At 33.9% G+C, this 21,776-nt stretch overlaps 1 protein-coding gene and 1 long non-coding RNA gene across 3 annotated transcripts; one reads left to right on the top strand and one right to left on the bottom strand.

The window, feature by feature from the left end:
- The first annotated feature begins 918 nt into the window (after positions 1-918).
- LOC132627750 (uncharacterized) lies at positions 919-5,634 on the top strand. Its single transcript, XR_009577980.1, has 3 exons — positions 919-2,741; positions 4,530-4,605; positions 5,368-5,634. It is a non-coding gene; the product is annotated as an uncharacterized LOC132627750 (long non-coding RNA).
- Positions 5,635-12,251: 6,617 nt separating this feature from the next.
- On the bottom strand, positions 12,252-21,246 carry LOC132627751 (uncharacterized). 2 transcript variants are annotated; one of them, XM_060343322.1, is made up of 12 exons: positions 21,011-21,246; positions 19,145-19,334; positions 18,959-19,024; positions 17,261-17,367; positions 16,828-16,888; positions 16,531-16,590; positions 16,356-16,430; positions 15,253-15,399; positions 14,488-14,542; positions 13,639-13,758; positions 12,890-13,116; positions 12,252-12,768 (listed from the first exon to the last, which is right to left on the bottom strand). In XM_060343322.1, the coding sequence occupies exons 1-12, from the start codon at positions 21,040-21,042 to the stop codon at positions 12,745-12,747; spliced, it is 1,164 nt and encodes a 387-aa protein (XP_060199305.1). In that variant the 5' UTR covers positions 21,043-21,246; the 3' UTR covers positions 12,252-12,744. The 2 variants fall into 2 exon arrangements, with proteins under 2 accessions (XP_060199305.1, XP_060199304.1); XM_060343321.1 differs by having other exon boundaries at positions 18,959-19,033; positions 21,011-21,244.
- Positions 21,247-21,776: the final 530 nt, after the last annotated feature.

A 21,776-nucleotide genomic window follows, 5' to 3' on the forward strand; every position in this document is an offset into this window, starting at 1 on the left:
GTAGAACAGGCAGGCAGAATAATATTCTATTTTAGGCAGCAAGTTTGTTTCCTAAAATGTTTTCCACGGTGTAAAATCATGATAAGAAGTGGGAAATTAAAGAAGGAGTCACTGTGGCACATCGCAACGTTGTTGACAAGTATATATGCAGTAAATATATAACATTCAACTAGTGTTTATATTCCTTATCTAGTCTATTCTCAAGGTCTTTGTCAATTTGGTACGTTACCCAAATACTTTTTACTTGTGAATTGTGACACAACATTAATTTTAAAATCCTTAGTTGATAAGTAAATACCCTAACTTGTCCACCAATTGACAACTTACAACTTACGTTCATAATTCTCTGTGAGGACCATGCAATTTAAAGAATCAAAGTTCAATTCAATATATCCACAAATTAAAGCTCTGGCTGCAAACAATGCGGCTTAGCATCTGGCCTGATCACTTCGTTAGAATTGTAAAAAATGGATAAAGAGAAGATACTTAAAGTTGGACAAATTCAGCATTCATATATCTTTTATTTACATCTTTCACTGTCTTAAATTGAGTATTCTACTTTGTTTTGGCTAAGTCAAATTCAAAATCCATGCGGAGAACTTGAATACGTTCAAATCGTGAATATTTGTGCGAGTTGCGTATTCTATTTTTATTTTGAGTTTAAGTTTAATTTTATATGAATATAATGGTCATGTTTTCCCATTTCTTTTACTAAAGTAAGTTTATGAAGTAACTTACAGAGGTTTATAATCCACAATAGGTTTATAATCCACAATGAAGAATATTCCAATGTAGGGACAGACATATATACAAGTTACTATCCGAACAACGACATGTGTTTCTACGTACCTCCGCTAAAGAGTCCCATAAAACTAGCTAAGCATCCAAGTAATTAACAAGTAAAAGGTTGTGGTGGAGAGAAAAATAGTATTTTATACCTAATTAGTGTTTTTGGGTAAGAATCTTGTGGATATATAGAGTCATCTTTGGTAGAAAGCGTCCCATAAGTAGACTTTACATCACAAATATAAATCAATCAGCTCGTATCGAATATCAAGTGAAAAATAATAATTAAGCAGCTATGTCGCCACCCCAAAATTTTAATTCTTCCGGGAATAAAGGGTCCCTTTGGAGGATCCATCATTAGGGGCGGAACTAGCATGACAAATACATATTCAGTAAATTAAGTAAGTTTGGTCCAAACCCTATATACTTGTAGTAACATCTACTCTCTCTCTCTGTATACATACATATATATATATATATATATATATATATAACCTCTCTCCTTCTTCAAACCATGTAAGTTTATTTGTTATGTTTTCTGTACTAATCTCCCTATTATGTAAATTATTTTGTGATTATTATGTTTAAGTAATTACTTCCTTATCATCATGAATTTGTTATTCTTAGTATATGGTTATTCTCTTAACTTCTTAATAACCTCGATGGATTAACCTGTAAATTCCTAGGTTTTAAAGAGGCCGTTTTAATGTCCAAATGATAAAGGACGATGTTGGCCGTGGTTACCAGGGTGTGGTGTATATATATAAGCAAATTATAAACTTCAAATCCCAAAAATCTTCAAATCCAAAACTCATAAAGTTCAAATCCTGAAACCAGCTCTGTATATAATCGTCAGTTTACAGTTTTTTCCTATTATTGCCGCATAACTTTATTTTCTTATCACCAAAGGATTCAGGAAAAAAAAAAAAAAAAAAAACAAAGCAATGGCGATGACTGATCGATGCTATATGTCAATTTGTTAGTGCATATAACAGATCTTCCATTTGCATGAACGATGATTTGGTTGCCTAATTTGTTAAAGCTTTTGTGTGACATAGTTTTGGGTAAAACGTAAGAAAAATAACATGGTTAATAAAAGGTAAAAAGCTGCCATCATTGTCTTTCAGATTTGAATCAAATCTAGCTAGAGGAGTAAAAAAGTGAAGCTTTAATTATATTTCTGTGAAACAATATGGGGCCATCAGTATTCAGTCCGTGTCCGTGTGTTTTCAAAAGCAGCGAGAATCTGTCCTTAATTAACCTGAATCATATTTAATTTGTCTTTAATTAATGAATACTTCAATTGTTAATCGCTCTTTAATCTTCTTGCTTGTCTCGATTGTTTTTGCTTCAAATATTGAAAATAATGTCTTCTTGTAATCGACGACATTGTTAAATCTAATTCGTTTCTTGAGATTAAGTTTAAGCTAATATTTTTTGATATACTTTAGTTATTAAGAATAACAAACCGAAAAGCAAGGGCGGTGCTAACATGGGAATTTGGAAAGTACTGTTTAGCAGGACCAATAATTTTATTTCAAACCTTATATATTTGTTGAAAAATTCACTGAGCATGTACATATAGTAATAAACTTGAGAACCTATAACTTCAAATCCGAAACTTGTAAACTTTGAATTATGGATCGGTCTCTACCAGAAAGAAAAACATAGACGCACTAGTTGGGTAGAAATTATCACTAATAAAAAATGAATGAGCATCATTGCATCTTCAATTCAGAAAGTAAGCATTATTTATCTTACGTGCTTTTGTCTTTGTTAAGGTTTGGAGTTTGGGAATGTGCATGCACCAGTCATCATACTTAATTCTTGATTACAGAGAATTTAAGATAGAATCATAAGTAGGCGTAGCATTATTTATACTTGGTCTGTTTAAGTGGAAAGCACAAGTGTTATGCCTGTAGATAAAGAGCAGACAATTAAAGCCAGCTTTTGTGGTACGTAGTCTCATCCTCAATTTAAGTGTTCGATCCTCGATTCTGTATAAATTAATTCAAAAGTATATCAAACTCTCAAAACTAATAATGTACTAATTAAAGCCAAATTTTGTGGTAGTTTCTCCCTTGATTTAAGTGAATACATAGGGTAGTATATATAATATTGTACCATGATTATATTCTTCTTGTTCTTTTTTTTTTGTCTTATTTCATAAGCATACATGCTTAAATGGAACGACATACATATGTAGCTGACTCCAATTTTATTGAAATTGAGACACAATTATTGTTAATTTATAATAGCAGGGAACATTACGCAAAGAAGCTAGGTTTATATAGTTAAATGAATGTGGGTAATGTTGGAGAAAAATTAAAGTATAATAATATTTTGATTAATTAACATATGTGTATCTTTGTAACTTTATCACAAAAAGGGGACTTTTACCTTAAAGCTTTATGCATGGATGCAAAATCAGGTATATAACTAAACACCCTTTCAATTCCAAGCGGGAACAAATATATATAAAATCGAACAACCGGATAAAAGAGGAAAGCATACTGCTTATATTTACATTCATGATAAGCTACAATCTTAAATTTAATTTACAATGCCTTTTCCAACTTAACCCTAAAAAGCTTATATAATAGTACCAAAGTAAACAACATAATAAATATAGAAAATAGACAACATACAGGCTAGACGTAAGACTTTGTTTGGTTAGGCGTAAAGATGAAAATATTTTCTAGACTATATATTGACACACAAACTATGAGACTATTTACGCCTCGTCAAATATAGCCTTAACCAAACTAATTAACGGTCAAGACCCTCATCCAAAATCCATATATCCCACGCTAAATGGACCACCTTTTCACTATTCCCCTCATTTTCCATTTTTAACACTTCATGCACGTGTATAATAGAGCGAGTCATCCACAGACTGATGGACAGACCAAGAGAGCAATGAGAAGAAGAACGTAAAAAGAAGATGGAGGACACTTTAGGAATTCTTGAGAGATGATCGTGACGATGATTAAACTTCTTCTTTTTTTATTTATTTTTTAAACGTTAATAATGAAGTTTATTGGAGCTGCATGGGATCCAAGATTTGACATAAACCGGCTAGTTGTCGTTGAAGGACAATAGACTCAAGCATAAGCCAGTCCGTTTCACTTTGAGCCGCTTGACAATGATGAGTAACTACACACAACCGGTTCTTTAATTCCCGGTTTTCGACTTTGAGCTGGTCCACTTGGTACTCGAGGTTATCTATGTGCTTTTTCTTTCGAAATCTGGACCGTTTAGCTGACTCACGGTTCGATATCTTTCTACGTCGTTTCCTTTCTTCTAAGGATAAAACCGACCGGGTTGTTTCTGTTTGTAAAAGAGATAATATGTCATGGATATCACTAGGTGAAAAAATGACATCTTCAAGAACGGGGAGATGATCTTCAAACATCATGATGATAATAGTATTTTTTGGAAGTGAACCGGAAAAGAAAGGAAAGGGAAAAGGGAAGAAGTAAGGTGCATGAGAAGGGTATTTATGGAGGGAAGAAGAATGATATGTGGGACCGATTAAAGATTGCACTTTGTAAAGTGTGGGCATTATCGTCCACCAAATAAAAGAGTTACTCATATGTCTTTTGTATTTTAAGGGGAGAGCGTATTATTTACCTTTTCTCTTATTTCCGGTTTTGCCTTTTTCTTAAAGGCCTTTTTTTTATTTTTTATTTTGTTAAACTTTTACTTTTCATATTTTCACTAATCTCATGATTTGTGGTTAGGTGATGCCGGCATCGAACCAATTAATGCAGCGTAGGGATGCCAACAATGGTGAAGCGGGACAAGAAGTTTTTTTTGGTACATTGAAAATGTTAAATTAATAAAAAAAATCATAACCTACACGACTTATAGAGTTAATTCCTTAAAAAGCCACCCATATTTTGACAATTGCCTCCTAATATTAATTTTATTTTTTTTAGATATAAGATAGTTTTAAATTTTTATTAGCCTAACTATTAATATAACAATCCTAACAATTTTAGGGGAGAGAACTGTTATCAAACATTGTTCACATAATTAAGTTATAAAAGGGTAAATTTGAAATATATAGATTTCTAATTATTTAAACAAGTTTGGTTGTGAAAATTGAAATAAGGGATGTTAGTCTAAATATCTCAAACCACAAGAAAACTAAGTGTTATCAAGATAAATTTAGAGGGAGGTCTTTGAAATTATTTCATAAATTTATTACTAAAAAAATAAAATTTTAATGTGACATGACATGCCAACTAGGGGAGAAGGAGGGTTTTGTAATGTTTAGTATTTTTTGAGGAAAATGGGAATAGATAAGTGATATTCTAGTCCTAAAAGAAATAAAAGTGATATTAAAAGGCAATTGTCAAAACATGGGTAACGTTTTAAGGAAATAAATCCGACTTATATGGCAATATAGTCAGAAAATTGAATCACAACAAGTTTAATTTTTTTTTATTTTCAGAGTAGTTATGACAATCAAAGATAGCTTCTGCTTCGCTCTCTCAATCAAGATACAAATCTGGATTTCTTATTTCCTTAAAATTTTGGATTACTCATCTTGATGCTACTTATTTTTATTTACAGCTCGCGCGTGCTTATGGTTCTCTATACCTAATTTGTTGATGAATTTATTTAAATTCATCCTCAAAATCCCCCAATGTCTCCTTGTTGCATATAAGGAGCTTGGACTTCTTGCCTCCTGAGGGGTCTCATATTTTGATTAGCCATCTTTAATTTAGTCAGGAGAATAAACTCTATTTCCTTGGACGTATCTTCACAGATTAAGATCTTCTGTATGCTTGTAGATGGTTTCTCCCTTCAAATATATTTAATATATTTAAATGTATCTTCACAGAGTGAATTTTTGAAACTTTTTATTGTGGAAGTTTATATTTTCAATATTACCTTTTACTACTACAACAAGATTCTATATTCTTTTCATTTATGTGTAAAACATGAGTTACGTACCTATTACTTAATTATTTGGCATTTAACTTTTCCTTTAAATGGTACTAATTAAAACAAAAATATGAATAAATTATAAATGTTAAACAGTGTATTGAAATCGACAAGATTGAACTCCATCTTCACATCAAGTTTAATTTCAACGGTTAAATCATACAGGTACATACTAGTGGGGTTTGCTTGGGATTATACGTATAGAATATTCTGTTTCCTTCTTTCTTCTTCTTTTTTTCCCTTCTTTTTGGAGAACGAACACAAGTAAGAAAGAGATCTACGAATCAAAAAGGAAATTATAGCCATCCCATAATGCTGGTACTTTGTGTCTTTTCCCCCAAGTCTTTTATTCAAGAGAAAAAACTTATTTACAACTGATATTTATACCAAATCATTTTAATAGACCAAAGTTAAGTAATAAATTGTGGTAAGGGTTGTATTAATCAACCATGTTTAAACAACAATAAGTTAATAACATTCAATATAGAAGAAATAAAAAAGTCATGCATTCATTATTTGGGTTATTAAAATTAAAAGTAAAAACACACCAAAATTAGTGAAAAATGTATATATCAATAGTGAGTCTCAGTTATTACCCAAAAAAATAGTAAGTCTCGGCCCCTAACTGGTTCAAGTCTACTAGAATGAAAAAAGATTCATGACAAAACACTGAATTGATTATATGTATAATAACGTACGGATTTAGTAGCTCAGTTGAATGACTATCTAAACTTTTACCTCGTTGGTAAGAGTTCGAATCTCCACATTGTAATTTTCTGCCCCCTTATATAATAAAAATAAATTTTAAATTAAAATAAATAAATTATATGTATAATAACCAATATCTACGCCATAATCATAATTAACTGGTATCATCTACTCCCTCTGTTTCAATTTGTTTGAACTTATTTTCTTTTTAGTTCGTACCAAAATGAATGACTTCTTTTCTAATTTGGAAACAAATTCACTTTATGAATGATTTACAGCCACATAAATTTCATAAATTTCATGGCTTATTTTGAACCACAAGTTTCAAAAGTCTTTCTTCTTTCTTAAATGTTGTGCCCAGTTAAATGGGTTCATATAAATTGAAACGGAGAGAATATATGATTACTTGCTTCTTCTTTCTTGCTCTTAATCAAGCACTCTGCATTAATTTCGAATTGTACTTTCAGACAACTACCTTTTTTGTGAAATTATGTTGACATTTTGCCATGTTCAATCATTATAATTAATATCAAGTTTACATATATTGTACATAAATGTCTACATATACATACACCATCAAAAGATGTGGTGTAGCTGATGGATTACTCCTCCCTTAATCAGAGGTATCGAATTCGAGCCTTGAGTATGAAAAAATTCTTAGTAGGGAGTGCTTCTCCCAAATGGGGCCCCACGCAGTGCGACTCCGAATATAGTCGGGCTCTAATGCAGATATCAGATATCGGGTGAGAAACCGAAAAAAAAAAAAACATATACATACAAATATATATGAATAGATAGATACAAAATGTGTACAAGTCTATGATGCTCGTTCCTTACTTGCTCCATTTACAAATAATAATAGTAATACGGTATTGGTAAGTTGAGCTTTAGGCTTAAAATAGTCGTCTTAAAAGTAAGAGTTACATCATATATGCATAGAATTTTGTGGAAGGACAGGTGGCCCCTTGGGGATAGGTAAGCAGTGGGTGGTGATTGATCCTTTGTAGTACGCTTTTTTCACTGTAGTGGGGTTGTTTTTGTAAAAAAGAAAACCAAAGGGCGTAGAAAAATGAAAAGGAAGAAAAAGGAAAGATTAGCTTAATGACGAAGGATCAGACCAAAAACAGAAACAACAAATGAGATTACAGAATTAATAAAGTAGAGTCAAGTCATTGCCTACCTTGTTCGTGTGCTAATTCAGTATACGAGTAAAGCTATTACAGGTTAATTTTGGACACCCATGTGCCTTTGTGTTTTTGGTTTTTTTAATCTAAGCATTTTGTCCTCTCGTGGTTTGAAAAGCCTGCCATTTTTAGTATAAATTACTTTCCTGTTTTATCTCGTAGCATGGTTCAATTCATTCTTAAGTTTAAACAACATTAGAAAGAAAAGGTCATTGGAAGTTCGCACTTGCATGCGTGTTTAACTTTTTATGTTACATATATAGTTAGCGTAAGAAATTTTTATATCATTAAATTATCTTTTATGGATTGTAGCATATAATTTATTTTATTTTCAAAATTACAAATCTCACATTATAAAGAGGCTTGGTTGTAGATATTCTTTGAGTGACCTATGAGATTTGATATATTTTTTCTTACATTGATGATATATAAAACTTAACTTTAACTTAACTTTTTTGCATTATATTCTTGAAAATTGGATTACCAACAGTAACAACTGAATTGCGGTCTTTGGTTATTATCTTAAATAGAGTTAACAAATCGAAGGAGGCTACAATATCAAGGTGACATGATGATTCGAAATTTATGAAACTCTATATTCGGAATAGATGAGCTAATTATAAGATTTTCGTCTAATCTTACCATCCCAAGCATATAGATTCTCCCGACTGTGACCTAGTGTTAACAAAATGAGAAGACAATATAGGATCATTTCAGGTTCAAATTTCAAGGGGGACCAAAAAATAGGTGAATTTTTTTGAGTCTGGAGCCTAAAGGGTATAAAAATATACGGTATTTATCAAAAGGGGATGCCCAAAAATTTATATACCAAAAGGGATATATCGTGGGCTGATCCACGATATACCCCAAAGTATTTTTTTTCGGCTGTCAGAGCCAATCAACGAAAAATTTAAAAAAAAAAAAATTTGAACGTATAACGTGGACTGATCCACGTTATACAATATATTTTGTATAACGTGGATCAGTCCACGTTTGACAAATATATTTTGTAAAACGTGAACTGATCCACGTTTTACCTCTAAAGTTTTTTTTTTTTTTTTTGCGCGAGCACTAAAAAAAAAAAAAATTGGTAAACTTTTTTTTTTTGTGCAACACTTAGTGTGTTTTTTCATACTTTGACCAATGCGCAAAAAAAAAAAAAAATTGGTAAACTTTTTTTTTTGTGCAACACTTAGTGTGTTTTTTCATACTTTGACCAATGATTAATCGTGTGTGAAGACTCCGAAACGTCAATATTTTAGACGAAGAAGAAGTATGATTCTTTTTCTCCTTTTTGATTTCTTCCTTTCTCTCTTTTGTTGCCTTTTTCAAAAATGGAATGACCGATCATGAATTCTATGATGTTTTTAAGACCTCACTAATCAGCCAACCACTTTTCCATGAAGCGCCAGGGAACCATGCATTCCTCCCGGGCTGAGCTCTCGCGTGTCCGGGATCCGATCAGATCATATAGAACCTGATATTTTTTTTCTGCGTACAATAATGTAGGCTCAATACATCAAGGATATGTAGACGTTCGGATCGTCATTTTAGGGGTTGAAAAGGTGCCCGAAGTAAGTTTTGTTTGAAAAAACTTAGTGTTTGACTGTAAGGTTATTTTAGTCAACTTTATATGTCGAGAAAATTAATCAGCTTTATTTTCAAAAATTGAAACTGCAGAAGTGAAATTGACATTCACAGATACATTACCCCGCGATTTTTACGTTGAAATCTATTGCGTATCATCATCTTATAAGTAAATAAAACTGAAAATTTCACGCCAATTTGGGGGAAAATCGAAACTGAATGGGATAAAAGGAGTTTTTTTAAAAATCGGCTCGGCCAAACCGCCTTGTGGCAGTTTGTCTGCGTAGATCTCGAAAAAATACGCAAGTTAAAAAAAAAAACCGCGTAAAACGGACGTCCGAGCGCAAAGTTATGACCATCTAAAGTTTGACCACTTTACAACTAGTTTTTCTCCCTATATCTTGTAGAATTATATTTATATTCAAAATAATATTTTGTCGTGATTAAAAAATAACACACTTAAATCAAAACCTTAAAAAACAAAACACTTAAACCTTAAACAAAACTTATTTCGGGTACCTTTTCAACCCCTAAAATGACTATCCGAACGTCTACGTATCCTTGATGTATTGAGCCTACATTATTGTACGCAGAAAAAATATCAAGTTCTATATAAAATATTGACGTTTCGGAGTCTTCACACACGACTAATCATTGGTCAAAGTATGAAAAAACACTAAGTGTTTTCAAACAAAACTTACTTCGGGCACCTTTTCAACCCCTAAAATGACGATCCGAACGTCTACGTATCCTTGATGTATTGAGCCTACATTATTGTACGCAGAAAAAAATATCAGGTTCTATATAAAATATTGACGTTTCGGAGTCTTCACACACGATTAATCATTGGTCAAAGTATGAAAAAACACACTAAGTGTTACACAAAAAAAAAAGTGCTCGCGCAAAAAAAAAAAAAAAAAAAAAAAAAAAAACTTTAGAGGTAAAACGTGGATCAGTTCACGTTTTACAAAATATATTTGTAAAACGTGGACTGATCCACGTTATACAAAATATATTGTATAACGTGGATCAGTCCACGTTATACGTTCAAAGTTTTTTTTTTTTAAATTTTTCGTTGATTGGCTCTGACAGCCGAAAAAAAACTTTGGGGTATATCGTGGATCAGCCCACGATATATCCCTTTTGGTATATAAATTTTTGGGCATCCCCTTTTGATAAATACCGTGTATTTTTATACCCTTTAGGCTCCGGACTCGAATTTTTTTCATTTGTCTAAGCTTTGAGTAGAAACTCACCTACCCCTATCACCTGGGTATTTATATCTTGTTACTGGGTATTTATATTAAACTATACTAATTTTACCTAAGCCTTGCCGTTTACGTTGAGTAGGAGTAAGTTTTTATGCTAAGATAGCAGGTACCAAATGAATGATAATCAAAGTGCGTTCAAGCTGAGCTGAACATCATTTCATAAAAGAACCCCAAAAAGATTCTCCCCATTGATAAATGCTCAAATCGGACTTGTCTATCCTTTCGTCATAACTCTTAACATATCCTAATTGTTGATTACCCCTCTTGTGGCGTACACGTTACGTTTGGCTTTGTAATTGCTACATAAAGCTGATCAAACATAAAATGCATGATCATATGTGGTTTGTTGTTTCCTTACTCTAAATCAATTTTATAATCTTGTCCGACAAAAGGAGAGCTTGTCTTTGCATGTTAGATTTCATTAGAACTAGCCACTAAGTAAAGAGACCACAACAAATGATTAAGTTAATTTAAATTAATAGATTGAAGAATATTCCCCATCCAAGGTCAGTTTTTCTAGTTGGGGAAGTTGAGGTAGCTTTCTTTGTTGGCAGTTATTTCCTGTTTTGTCATGTTAGAAAACCCATTATAGTGGAGGCTAACATGCAGTCTGGCTTGGCTCTCTGTTACTTTGTTATCGTCCTTCATTTTGTAGATAAAGTAAAGACTGGCACTTGCCCCCATTATACTCTAAAACTTTCCTCCTTTCCCCTCAATAGTTTCATAGCTAGGTAGTAGTAGGTTCCATGTGATTCGGTACGATAAAGTCATAAAAAAAGAGCTATCAATTACTTGTGATCTTACTTTCTCTCTGTGTATTATCTTGGGACAAGTTGGGACTCTATGAAGGGAGACAAGTCGACACTACCTACACAATAAAATGCCTAGTTTTTATCCTTTTTCTACTCATTCATGTCGAACGTACCTATACAAGAAATGGCTAGGTCCCTTTTCTATTTCATTCAATTCTTCTCAAGCAAGAAAATATCTGCTTATTATGAACGTTTAAAATATGGGGCATAGTGATTGTGTTAAGAGAGAATTATTTCCCAAGGGATTGAACCAGGCTGAGTTTGTAGCCAGGTACAGTAAGTTCTCAAAACACTAGACCATCTTTTCATCTGCCAAAGTTTCGGTGGGCAGAATTACCGGTACGTATGCTCCTATGCAGGTGTAAGGTAGCGGGTCCTCGGTAAAATAATCAAGGTGCGTGCCAACCAGTCTTCAATACCACCGTGATAAGAAAAATTTTGTTAACAAACAGAGCTCATCCTCAAATGGTGGAAGTCTTGCTGGAACAGGTGTTTTACAAGTCGAATCTGAATCATCTACCTTGTAAGCTATATCAAATTGGGTGGTGTAGATTGACCAACCAGAATCACTCAAGGGAATGGTACAATTTCGTTGACTAGAAAAGGAAATTTCAAAACGCAAGAAAGAATGCCACGACTGACAGAAACTACTAAATTAAATATGAAAAATAATAAAGATAAAAATACGCGTATTTCAATGTTTGGTTTACAATGGAAAAGGAATCCCACTATTTTATCACAAGAAAACACACAGTTTCCAATTGTATCTCAAACGCAACATACACGCTCTCCATTGTCTATAACGGATTTTTGTACATTAATAGCCAGTCCAATCCTCCCATCCGTTCAGATTTTTGTGCCTCCCAATAATAGGTCCACACACTAGTTTTAGAACGGCAGTCAATCATTCAACCACGATACAAGAAAAATAGACCAAGAAATGAATCTCAGATAGCCAAACTAAAAGGATTTGTCTATATTGAACCAAATAGATAGCAACTAACATGCCAATTCAACACGAGCTAGTCGGATATCTACTAACTCAGAGGCCGAGCCAGAATTTCAACTTTATGGATTTTGGAATTTAGAACGAAGACTTTAAATGCTAATAAATGGTTCTAAATTTAATATGTGTACATACTTAATGAATTTCTAAACACAAATACACAGTCTGAGCAAAAGCTATTTGGTCTGGCCGAACAAGTATTTGGACTTCTACCTTTGCCCTTGTACCAACTATGATGCATTGTGAGGGGATAGGGATTGGCAACTTATATACATATTATCACCATTTTTTCTGTTTCATAATGGAGCAGCCATCTCACCTTCCAGTAATGCTCTTTAGTCTTTTCCATCGCTGGAGTAAGAAACTTCCAAGTCCTATTACTCTATTCAGTTTGCTGAAGAGTCATATGGTCCTCTTTGAAATCCACGAGATTCTTACAGGTTAACGGGAGGACTTCCCTGAAATGGAAACAAGAAACTTCATTCAGAACTACTCATGAAAGGAGCTCCGGTGAAAAAATAACCAAACAGGTTGATCTGAAGGAAGGAACAATAATGTACTAATTGAAATAGCTCTCACCTTGAACAAAAGATCATGAGCAATATGTTCCCAAGGTAATGATATAGACATCAAGCAGCACTTTAAGGGGATCATTCCTTCATCTCGGGTAGCAGAAGCAGCAGCGTATGCATGCTTTGCTGCCTCTGACGCAACTGATGCAGCTCGTCGCACAACTGCACTGAAGCTTAATCCTTTTTTAGATTCGTGATCTACAGAATTTTGGGAGAAGTCCTTCTTGCTTTGATCTGATACACACAGAGAAGTAAAAACATTGAATATTTACTTTGCAGAAGGCCTAATAAATCAATCTATATAAGGGAGACCGTCTGCAATATTCATTACAAAGGGCTGGAAGGACAAAATTAAGCTATTTAGCACATTTGATTGATGCCAACGTGAACAGTCACCATGCAGACTTCTATCTAATAAAATCTTCTAGCTCACACAGAAGACAGCACAAATGGAATAACCAACTAGAATGCACTAAAGTTGCAAGGATGTCATGCATACTATCACAAGATTCAGGTTTCTTTGAGATGCTCAGAAATATTAATCCCAATGAATCTAGATGAGTTCCCTGTACAAGTTATTGGTGCGTTTGAGTTTCTGAATCAACTGAGCAAAATTGAGAAGATATAATAAGTTAATCTTCAAGTAATTGACCAATTTACTACCATTATAACAAGAAAGCAAACAGCATAGCTCCATGAAGAGAGATCAAATGTTGTGATTTGACATGATGAATCAGTAACTATTTTTCAGTTTACCTACAACACCAGACACAGCTACTTCAACTTCCCCACGTCCTCCAGGGCCTTTCATGTAAATCCTGTCAGTTTTCCCAGCAGAATGAAGTGAGAGAAGGCTCCCAAATCCAGATCTTCCAGCTGAGAACAAACATAAAAGGAGTAGACATTAGATTAAGAGAATTCTTTTCCACTTGAAACTGCAATAAACACAGGACTAGGAAATCTCCCTGCAATTGAAATATGATGATTTACTACATCAACTGTTTTACATAAACAGCAGCATTGCAGAGCTGTAGCTGCGACATCAATTCCTTCCTTAAATGATACTCACTCATTCCTAATGGATGTGAGACTTACTAATTTGACACTGTTCTACAATTTTTTATTTTATCTGGGTGAATAAACAACTTTATTATAAGAAGAAGACAACCACTAAGATAGTGCAATACATTACAGAAAGGGTACCCATTCCACCAATTATATTATTTTATCCGACTTTTAAAAGTCTCAAGAGGTCGAAAAACTCTTAACAAATGAGATCAGAATTCAATGTGATATTTAATCCATCGAATTAACTTTTCAACTAGTACCACTTTTCATCGCAAAGAAAGGATTGAAGATTGTACAGTCATATCATGAAATGCAATCCTCACACTTCCAATAGTTCCCTATCAGTTATACAGCGCAGAAACCTTGTCTTAGCTGCTCCACAGGACAGTTTGGTCTACAAACAAGTGCAATAGGAACATGCAAAGTGGAAAAATCTTGATGGTTCACCAGTTTCCGTTTAAAATTGATTTGGTAAAATGATTAAACAAATAACTAGTGTATAATAATGAAGAACACATGTCGAAACAGCAGGTTTACCATCATATGCATCTCGGACCATTTGATAGCTAACGAAGCCGGAGAAAAGAGTAATCTGGAATCATATTAAGAACTGTCAGGACACCAACAACTTCACAACTAAATTTTCATGAGAACTACAACTATATGCTAAATACATAATAAACACAATATCTAACATATGAGGACCTCAAGATACATTGTCAGAAAACTAGTAAGCAAGAGAAAAAAATAATCACATAACTCTTTCAAACATTTGATAAAGTAAAGTATAAGTGCTTAATTTTAAGTGCAAGTGGAAAAAAAAATAATACTCTAGAGAAAGTGGTTGGTAAGACGTCAAATTAGGTCAGATGACCAAATATATCATCCCTAAAAGAAATTCTTTTAGGGAAGCCAAACAGCCCAGAGATGATGTTTATTTCCTGATGAAGTGATTGGCTTCATTAATGGCATCAAGAAGATGCAAAGTAGTTATAAAACAGAACCAAAGAGCAAAAAGAAACCCAGAGATGGTGTTCTTTTTTTATCTCATCTAGAAAAAAACACATCTCTGGGCTGCTTGGACTCCCTAAAATTTTCCTTTAGGAGGCAGGTTATTGACACTTTTGCGTGTCAATAACTGTCAATTATATTAATTCCATAACTTTCCATTTCTTCAACAAAAAACGAAGTAGAATTCAGTCCTATCATTCACTTAAATCATGTCATTCCAAAATAAAAGCACCAAAGCCAAGCAAGAATTATAAATACTATTCACTTCTAGAGAAAATCAAGTTCTCGAACCTTTGAAGTTGGTGCTTTTCCAGAACGTGTATCACTCCTCGAAGTATCACCAGGACTGCAGTCTTGTTGTATTCTCTCCCTTGGAAATGCAGCTCCATCATGTGCATTTAAAAGTACACAATAGCAGTGATCAACATCTGTTAAGACCTGAAGGACAGATAATTTGCAGTGCTTATACAGTAGTTTGTCACATCAAAAGTGAATGAAGAAGTTTGCTATAATCTATTTTTGTAAGGGTGCTAATTTAAGTGATCACCAGACTTGTGCCCTTTCGTGGAATGCTGCCTTGGATTTTACGTCTCCTCCTAATTTAATGGGAGAAATCAATCTCTGACAAACTTCAAGCAACATTTGTTCTTTCCCGGAGATTAGTTGGGAAACACAGGAATGAATAGCCCGGTCTCATCTATTCTAATGCTCTTTAAGGGTGTCATTCATGGCAGCTTCAAATTGGATTAGCTGGTATAAGCCATCAATCTCTATTCCATATCTACACTAATTGAAGGATTATCCAACCTAAAGCCTTCGAGAATAGGGGTTCATACTGCTTGATGCTCTCTTAATAAAAACTTGTGAGAGACACATTGACTTGAATTTTCACAAAAGATTTTACAGTTAGAGGCGGAACAGCCAAAAATGATTTGGAGGACTCTATGATCATGACGCAAAAATTTAGATATTTAACAAAAGCTTCTAGAATTTTGCAATGCCAAACATGAACACAAACTTTAGGTACAGAATTCTTGTATTATCAAATGAAGGTATTTGGAAAAGGAAGGCATTTACAGTCTGAAACTATAAAAGATGTCCAAAATGCTTATCGTACACGATTGCATGCAAAATGGTAGACCACACGTGATCCTTCAAGAGGTAATTGTTTGCTTACAGATCTAATGCGGAAAAAAAAAAAAAGGGCTAGAGTAAACATGAAAATCCAGGGTGATTAACTGATCCAATAATCCAAATATAATAGCTTGAAAAGTATCTGAGAATGGCAACAATCATTGACCATTGAAGTTACAAACAAGGTTTCCATTACATTATGCCTTTCATATATTAAACCACATAGCAATTTAACAAAGTGGTGGGAGTTGATATATTACCACTGCATCAAAAGTGGAATCATAGTCATCAACTGCAAAACATATCTCTGGGTAGGCAGAGGTTGTTTCTACTTCCTGAATATATATATATATATACAAAAAAAATGTCATTAAAAGACATTTAAATCAAGCATAAAAGGAGTCATATGGATCTCTAGACATTAGAAACACTTGCCTTTCTTGAGTCCAAGTGAAAATTGATACGACTTGGAGATGCATAGACAGTTTTGACAACCTGAAAAAAGTATATAAATAAAAGAAAATACAATCATATTTGCTGTTCACTATTGAAAAACTTTAAGGAACGAAAACTAAAATAGAGAGAGGCAAGCAGCCAAACATGCGATAAAGATTCTACTTGGCTTCTACAGTAATAAAAATGGTAGCAGGTTTTATTTAACAACTACTTGAATAGTAAAGGGAACCAGAGTAGTATGAACACTAACAGGAAGTTTCTGATCTGCTTACTTGCCTTGTATATAGGAGACAATGGTCCGTCTTTTCCAGTCTGGTAATTTTTAAGAACCTGTTGACTAGCACAAAACCAGGAAAAAAAAAAAAGAACGGGAAAACCATTAAAGAGAATACTAAAAGTTAAGCTTTAGCTGATGCAATAAACGTATGATACAATGACAACGAATATCCTGGCAAAAGTTAATTAACAGCAGAAGTTCCTCTTTGATCAAAAACCAAATAACAGAAATATGTTGAGAAGATACTCAAAAAATTTATAGGCGTTTTTCTGTGTATTCCCTTATTAGCCAGAGCTCATGAAAAACTCAAAGAGTCATACAAACTTTATTTTTCTCATAAAACGCTGCCTACAGTTAAAGAGACATCACAACCATGCGAAATAGGACATTAAGAAACCCCATCATGGAACAAAGAGAATTAAGGAATAGTACCTGCAAATTGCAACCGTCACACTAAAAGAAGTTTGAGCAATTAAGTTCAAGTAAAAGGAGCGCCTCCAATCAACATCTGATGCACTGGCACCAATTAAGTCATCCAGCTGACATGAAGACAATGAACAATAGAAATTTGTCACCTTTAAAACATCTTCTATCATCTATTATCCTGACGAAGGTAAATAACTAACTGTTATTGATCAGTCTCACCTTCAACGTGACCACAATCAAATAGAGTTAAGCAAATCTTAATTCATTCATCTTCAAACTTAACTACTAGGTTATCGAAGCAAAGAAGCTAGAAAACCATCATCTCTATCGATTGCACAATTTCTATAGCGATTGTCGAATAAATTTCATAACATCAAAATGTATCATCAATGTTAGAGTGAAGTATGTGTCCTCTAGATAATATCAACCCAGGATAAGGATGCCCATGAATACATAAAACTTGAAGATTCCAAAGAAGACAAGTGACCGTGGAATTTGGACTAAATGTTATCCGATCAGAGTATCTTAACTTTTCAGTAAAAATTTTTGGAGTACTTAACCAGTTAATAAGATAATTATATCAAGTAAGCAAGTAGATACTGTTACACCATAAATTTAGGGAAGTTGAGAACCCATACCATTCCTAAAAAATATTTTCTCATTGCCGTAATGTTAGTAGGAGTAGACTTAAAGACGAGAGTGAGGCAGTACTTCACAATGAATGGAAAAGGAAACAGTCTATCAGTCTGCAGGATGAAGAATATCAGTCTGCAGGATGAAGAATGTCAAGTTCTTTTAGTGTTGCGTGATCTTAAAACACAAAAAGGTGGAATTCCTCATAGCATACTGCCACATCAATGGCCACTGGTACTCATCCAAAAACATAACTAGGATACAATCTTGAAAGTCCATATCCCCAACATATTGTCCAAGTAGAGTGATGAACCAACAAAGTGAAATCATCAGGAAAACTTAATGAGCTCTTGGAATGTGTTACAGACACGTTTTCTGACTACTAACCAGCAAATTAGGCTACAGCTTTGTGATGAACTTACAAAATTCTAGTATTTCTATCTACCAGTTGCACATTGATGAATCACCAGACTTTATTTAGAATACTCCTGTATTGCCTATTTTGAGAGACGACAACTCATCTTATCACAAAAGACGGAAAAATAAGAACACCTCACCATCATTCCCCAAGGTAGCATTTGGCAACAATTTTTCAGAGATGTAGCGCATCCAACATCTACCCCTTTTCAAAACCAAGATGTAATTTTCCAGTCCCATTTACTTGGATTGGAGTCTTATTTCAGGCTTAATCCAGAATCTTGAATTACCTTCATTTTTTTCTTTGACATGTAGAGCATCAAAATAGACCTTAAAGTAATTATACTGAAACGAGGATAAGAGAATCCACTTAACCGTTGGGCTGCAAATTTGCTTAAAATCCAAATAAAACTAAACAAGACAGTCCACATAAATAAAGAAGAAAATCTTGATGAAATCTAAACCTCCCCAATTACATGTAAAAAAGACTACGCTTGATGATTCATACAAATTTCCAAGCTTATTGGCCCGTATCGACCATAATATTCTAGTGAACATACAGCATACACTCAGATGATTAACACCTTAAATGAAAGAAAGTACTTCAATATGCGTGTCAGAGAAACCTGAATAAAAAACTTGTTCTGCTTTTACCTTAGGTGCCCACCTGCGTACAAAGTATGGAGAGTTTGCAGATTCATCTTCATTTGATCCATGTTTCTGCAAATGCTACACCAGAATATATCCTCGTATTAATTCACTTTCAGTAAACTATTATTCAGATTCAACAGGTTGCAACTTCAAAACCCTATAACAAGGAGAAAATGGAAAGAGGTGTACCAATTTTTTAACAAAGAATACAAGATCATCTTCCTGACGTCCCCTAGACTCCCTGCCACGAATGAAGTACACATCCATAACGCCATGCCAGAAACGTGGATCTGTTTCAACATCCGATGCTTCTTCATCTTCCACTATGGTTTTCCCTAACATATTTGAATTCTTCTTCACCATACATAGCAACTCAGATCTGCATGGAGTTTGAATTTGAGAAGGCAAAAGAACACAAATAGAAGCGAACAGCACAACACTCTTCACTACCCTACCATACTCTTAAGAGATAAATAATAAGGTATCGCATAAACCTAGAAAATAAAGAAATGTGAGGAGCAAAACAAAGCCATTTTGAACCTTCTTATTAATCATTCAACGCCGATCAACCGAAGTAAAAGCCTCTCATCAGTTACATTTCCGGAGGAAGTTCAAACCATATTGACTTGAAAACATGAAATGCTTATCGGAAATTCGTTATCTAATTACACAATATCAGAGGAAAGTGCCAAAATCAACAGTTGTTACTTCATAAGTAAAATTGATAAGCAACTATCAGCATCTTAGGAATCATTATACTTGCGAAATTCACTTGGCAGATTATAATTTCATTCAATTGACAACATAAACGTGCAAGCCTATCAATTATAGCCACTTGTACCTCCAACTAAGGATTTCATTCAATAACACCAAAAGAATAGGAAAAAAGAGAGGAAAAAACAAGAAGACAAACTTCACCTCCTAAAGGTTAACTCCTGAGCCAGCATATTCCCATTGGTAATTCTAGTCAAATCAATTTACCAGGTTCATTATCTCTTCAATAACTAACATAATCACAAAAATATTTTGTCTCAGGCTACTTGTATGTTGTCTAATCCAAATAGAGATTTCAACTCTAACTCAGTGCCAATCGTAATGCTAGTCAAATTAATTTAGCAAGTTCATTATCTCTCCACTCTCTTGCTACTTGTATGTTTAAATCCAAATGGAAATTCCAATAACATGAATTTCAACTCCTAATTCAGCACCTTCGGAATCATAATGCTAGTCAAATCAAGTTAGCTAGTTCCTTATTCTTCAACACATAACATAAATACAAAAATATCTCAATCTATAAGCTACTTGTGTGTTTCTCAACTCCTAAATCAGTGTCTTCTGAACTGTAATGCTAGTCATATCAATTCAGAAAGTTGATTATTAACACAAACACAAACGTGCAAGTAGCTAAGAGATTGAGAAATCTTTGTGTTTGTGTAAATTGCACGTTTTACTAAACCAAATAGAGATCTTTTTTTTGTTGACATGGGAACCCGCAGCCGCTACCCTTCTGGTGCGCACAGGGTAAACCCAGCTCTAACTCCAAACTCCCCAGAATCGTAATGCTCAAATCGATTTACCAAGTTCATTATCTCTTCAATAAATAACATAATCACAAAAAACAATCCAGCTGCTTGTATGTCCGGTCATCCAAACCTATATATTTAACAACATAGGTTTCAACTCCTAAAACACAAATTTCGTGCATTACTTCTCTAACAAATAACCTAAACACAAAAAATTCTCAATGTCTTAGCTACTTTCGTGTTGTGTAATCCAAATAGGGATTCCAACCAACACAAAAATTTCAGGTCCTAACTAATGCAAATCCAGTCAATTGACAAGTAGAATATTCCTCAATATATAAAACATGAATACAAAACTATCCTAAAACTCCAGCTACTTAATATGTTTTGTATTCCGAATATAAATTTGAAAAGCAAAGCTCTTCGATTCAGTCTTCATTACTACAAAAACAAATCATCACAGTCAATCCTTCGAAACCTAAATACAGAAAAAACGACAGGAAGTGAGAGTAGAGGTAATAAGTAGACTGACCGAGTAGGGGTTTGGGCGCCATCCCCTAGCATTTTCTTCTTCTTTCTGTGATTGGAATACGCTTTCGGAGAGAACGATGCAATGGAAGAAGAGGACGAACGAAGTCGCAGAGTAGCCGAGTCGGAGAAAGACACCTGTTCTGTATTGTGTTGATCTGCGTAAATTCTTTCTCGTGCTGGGTACGGTAAAATTGACAAGTTTAATTGGTGTAATTGAACTTCCTTCTCGTGTCCAAAACATGACTTAGAGCCCTCCTTCTCGTGTCCAAAACATGACTTAGAGCCCGTTTGGATTATCTTATAAGTTGCTTATAAGCTTTTTTGAGCTTAAAGTCATTTTATACTTAAAATAAACTCAAAAAAATAATTAGACTCATTTAACTTAGCTTATCTAAAGCAGCTTATAAGTTGTTTGCAGTTTATAGGCATAAGCCCATCCAAACAGGCTCTTAAAGTTCTATATTGGGAAGGCCAAAGTCACAGGTGTACCCTGAACTTGTATTTTCTATTTAGATCTCCTAACTGAAATATTGACTATTTGAACCCTCGAACATAAAATAAATTGTGTCATTTGAACCCTTCGTGCCAGATGGGCACACGCATGCAGCTCACTTGTTGTGACCTGGAAAAACAGACCAATAAATATAAGCCATATCAACAAAAAAAAATTAAGAAAAATTAATTTTAAAATCTATTTAAATAATTTTTAAAAAATCTGAAAAACCCAACTCATCCTCTCCGATAGCCCACTTCACCGCCGTCACTGC

This window comes from Lycium barbarum, chromosome 2 (genome assembly GCF_019175385.1).
Source record: "Lycium barbarum isolate Lr01 chromosome 2, ASM1917538v2, whole genome shotgun sequence".
Lineage (NCBI taxonomy): Eukaryota > Viridiplantae > Streptophyta > Magnoliopsida > Solanales > Solanaceae > Lycium > Lycium barbarum.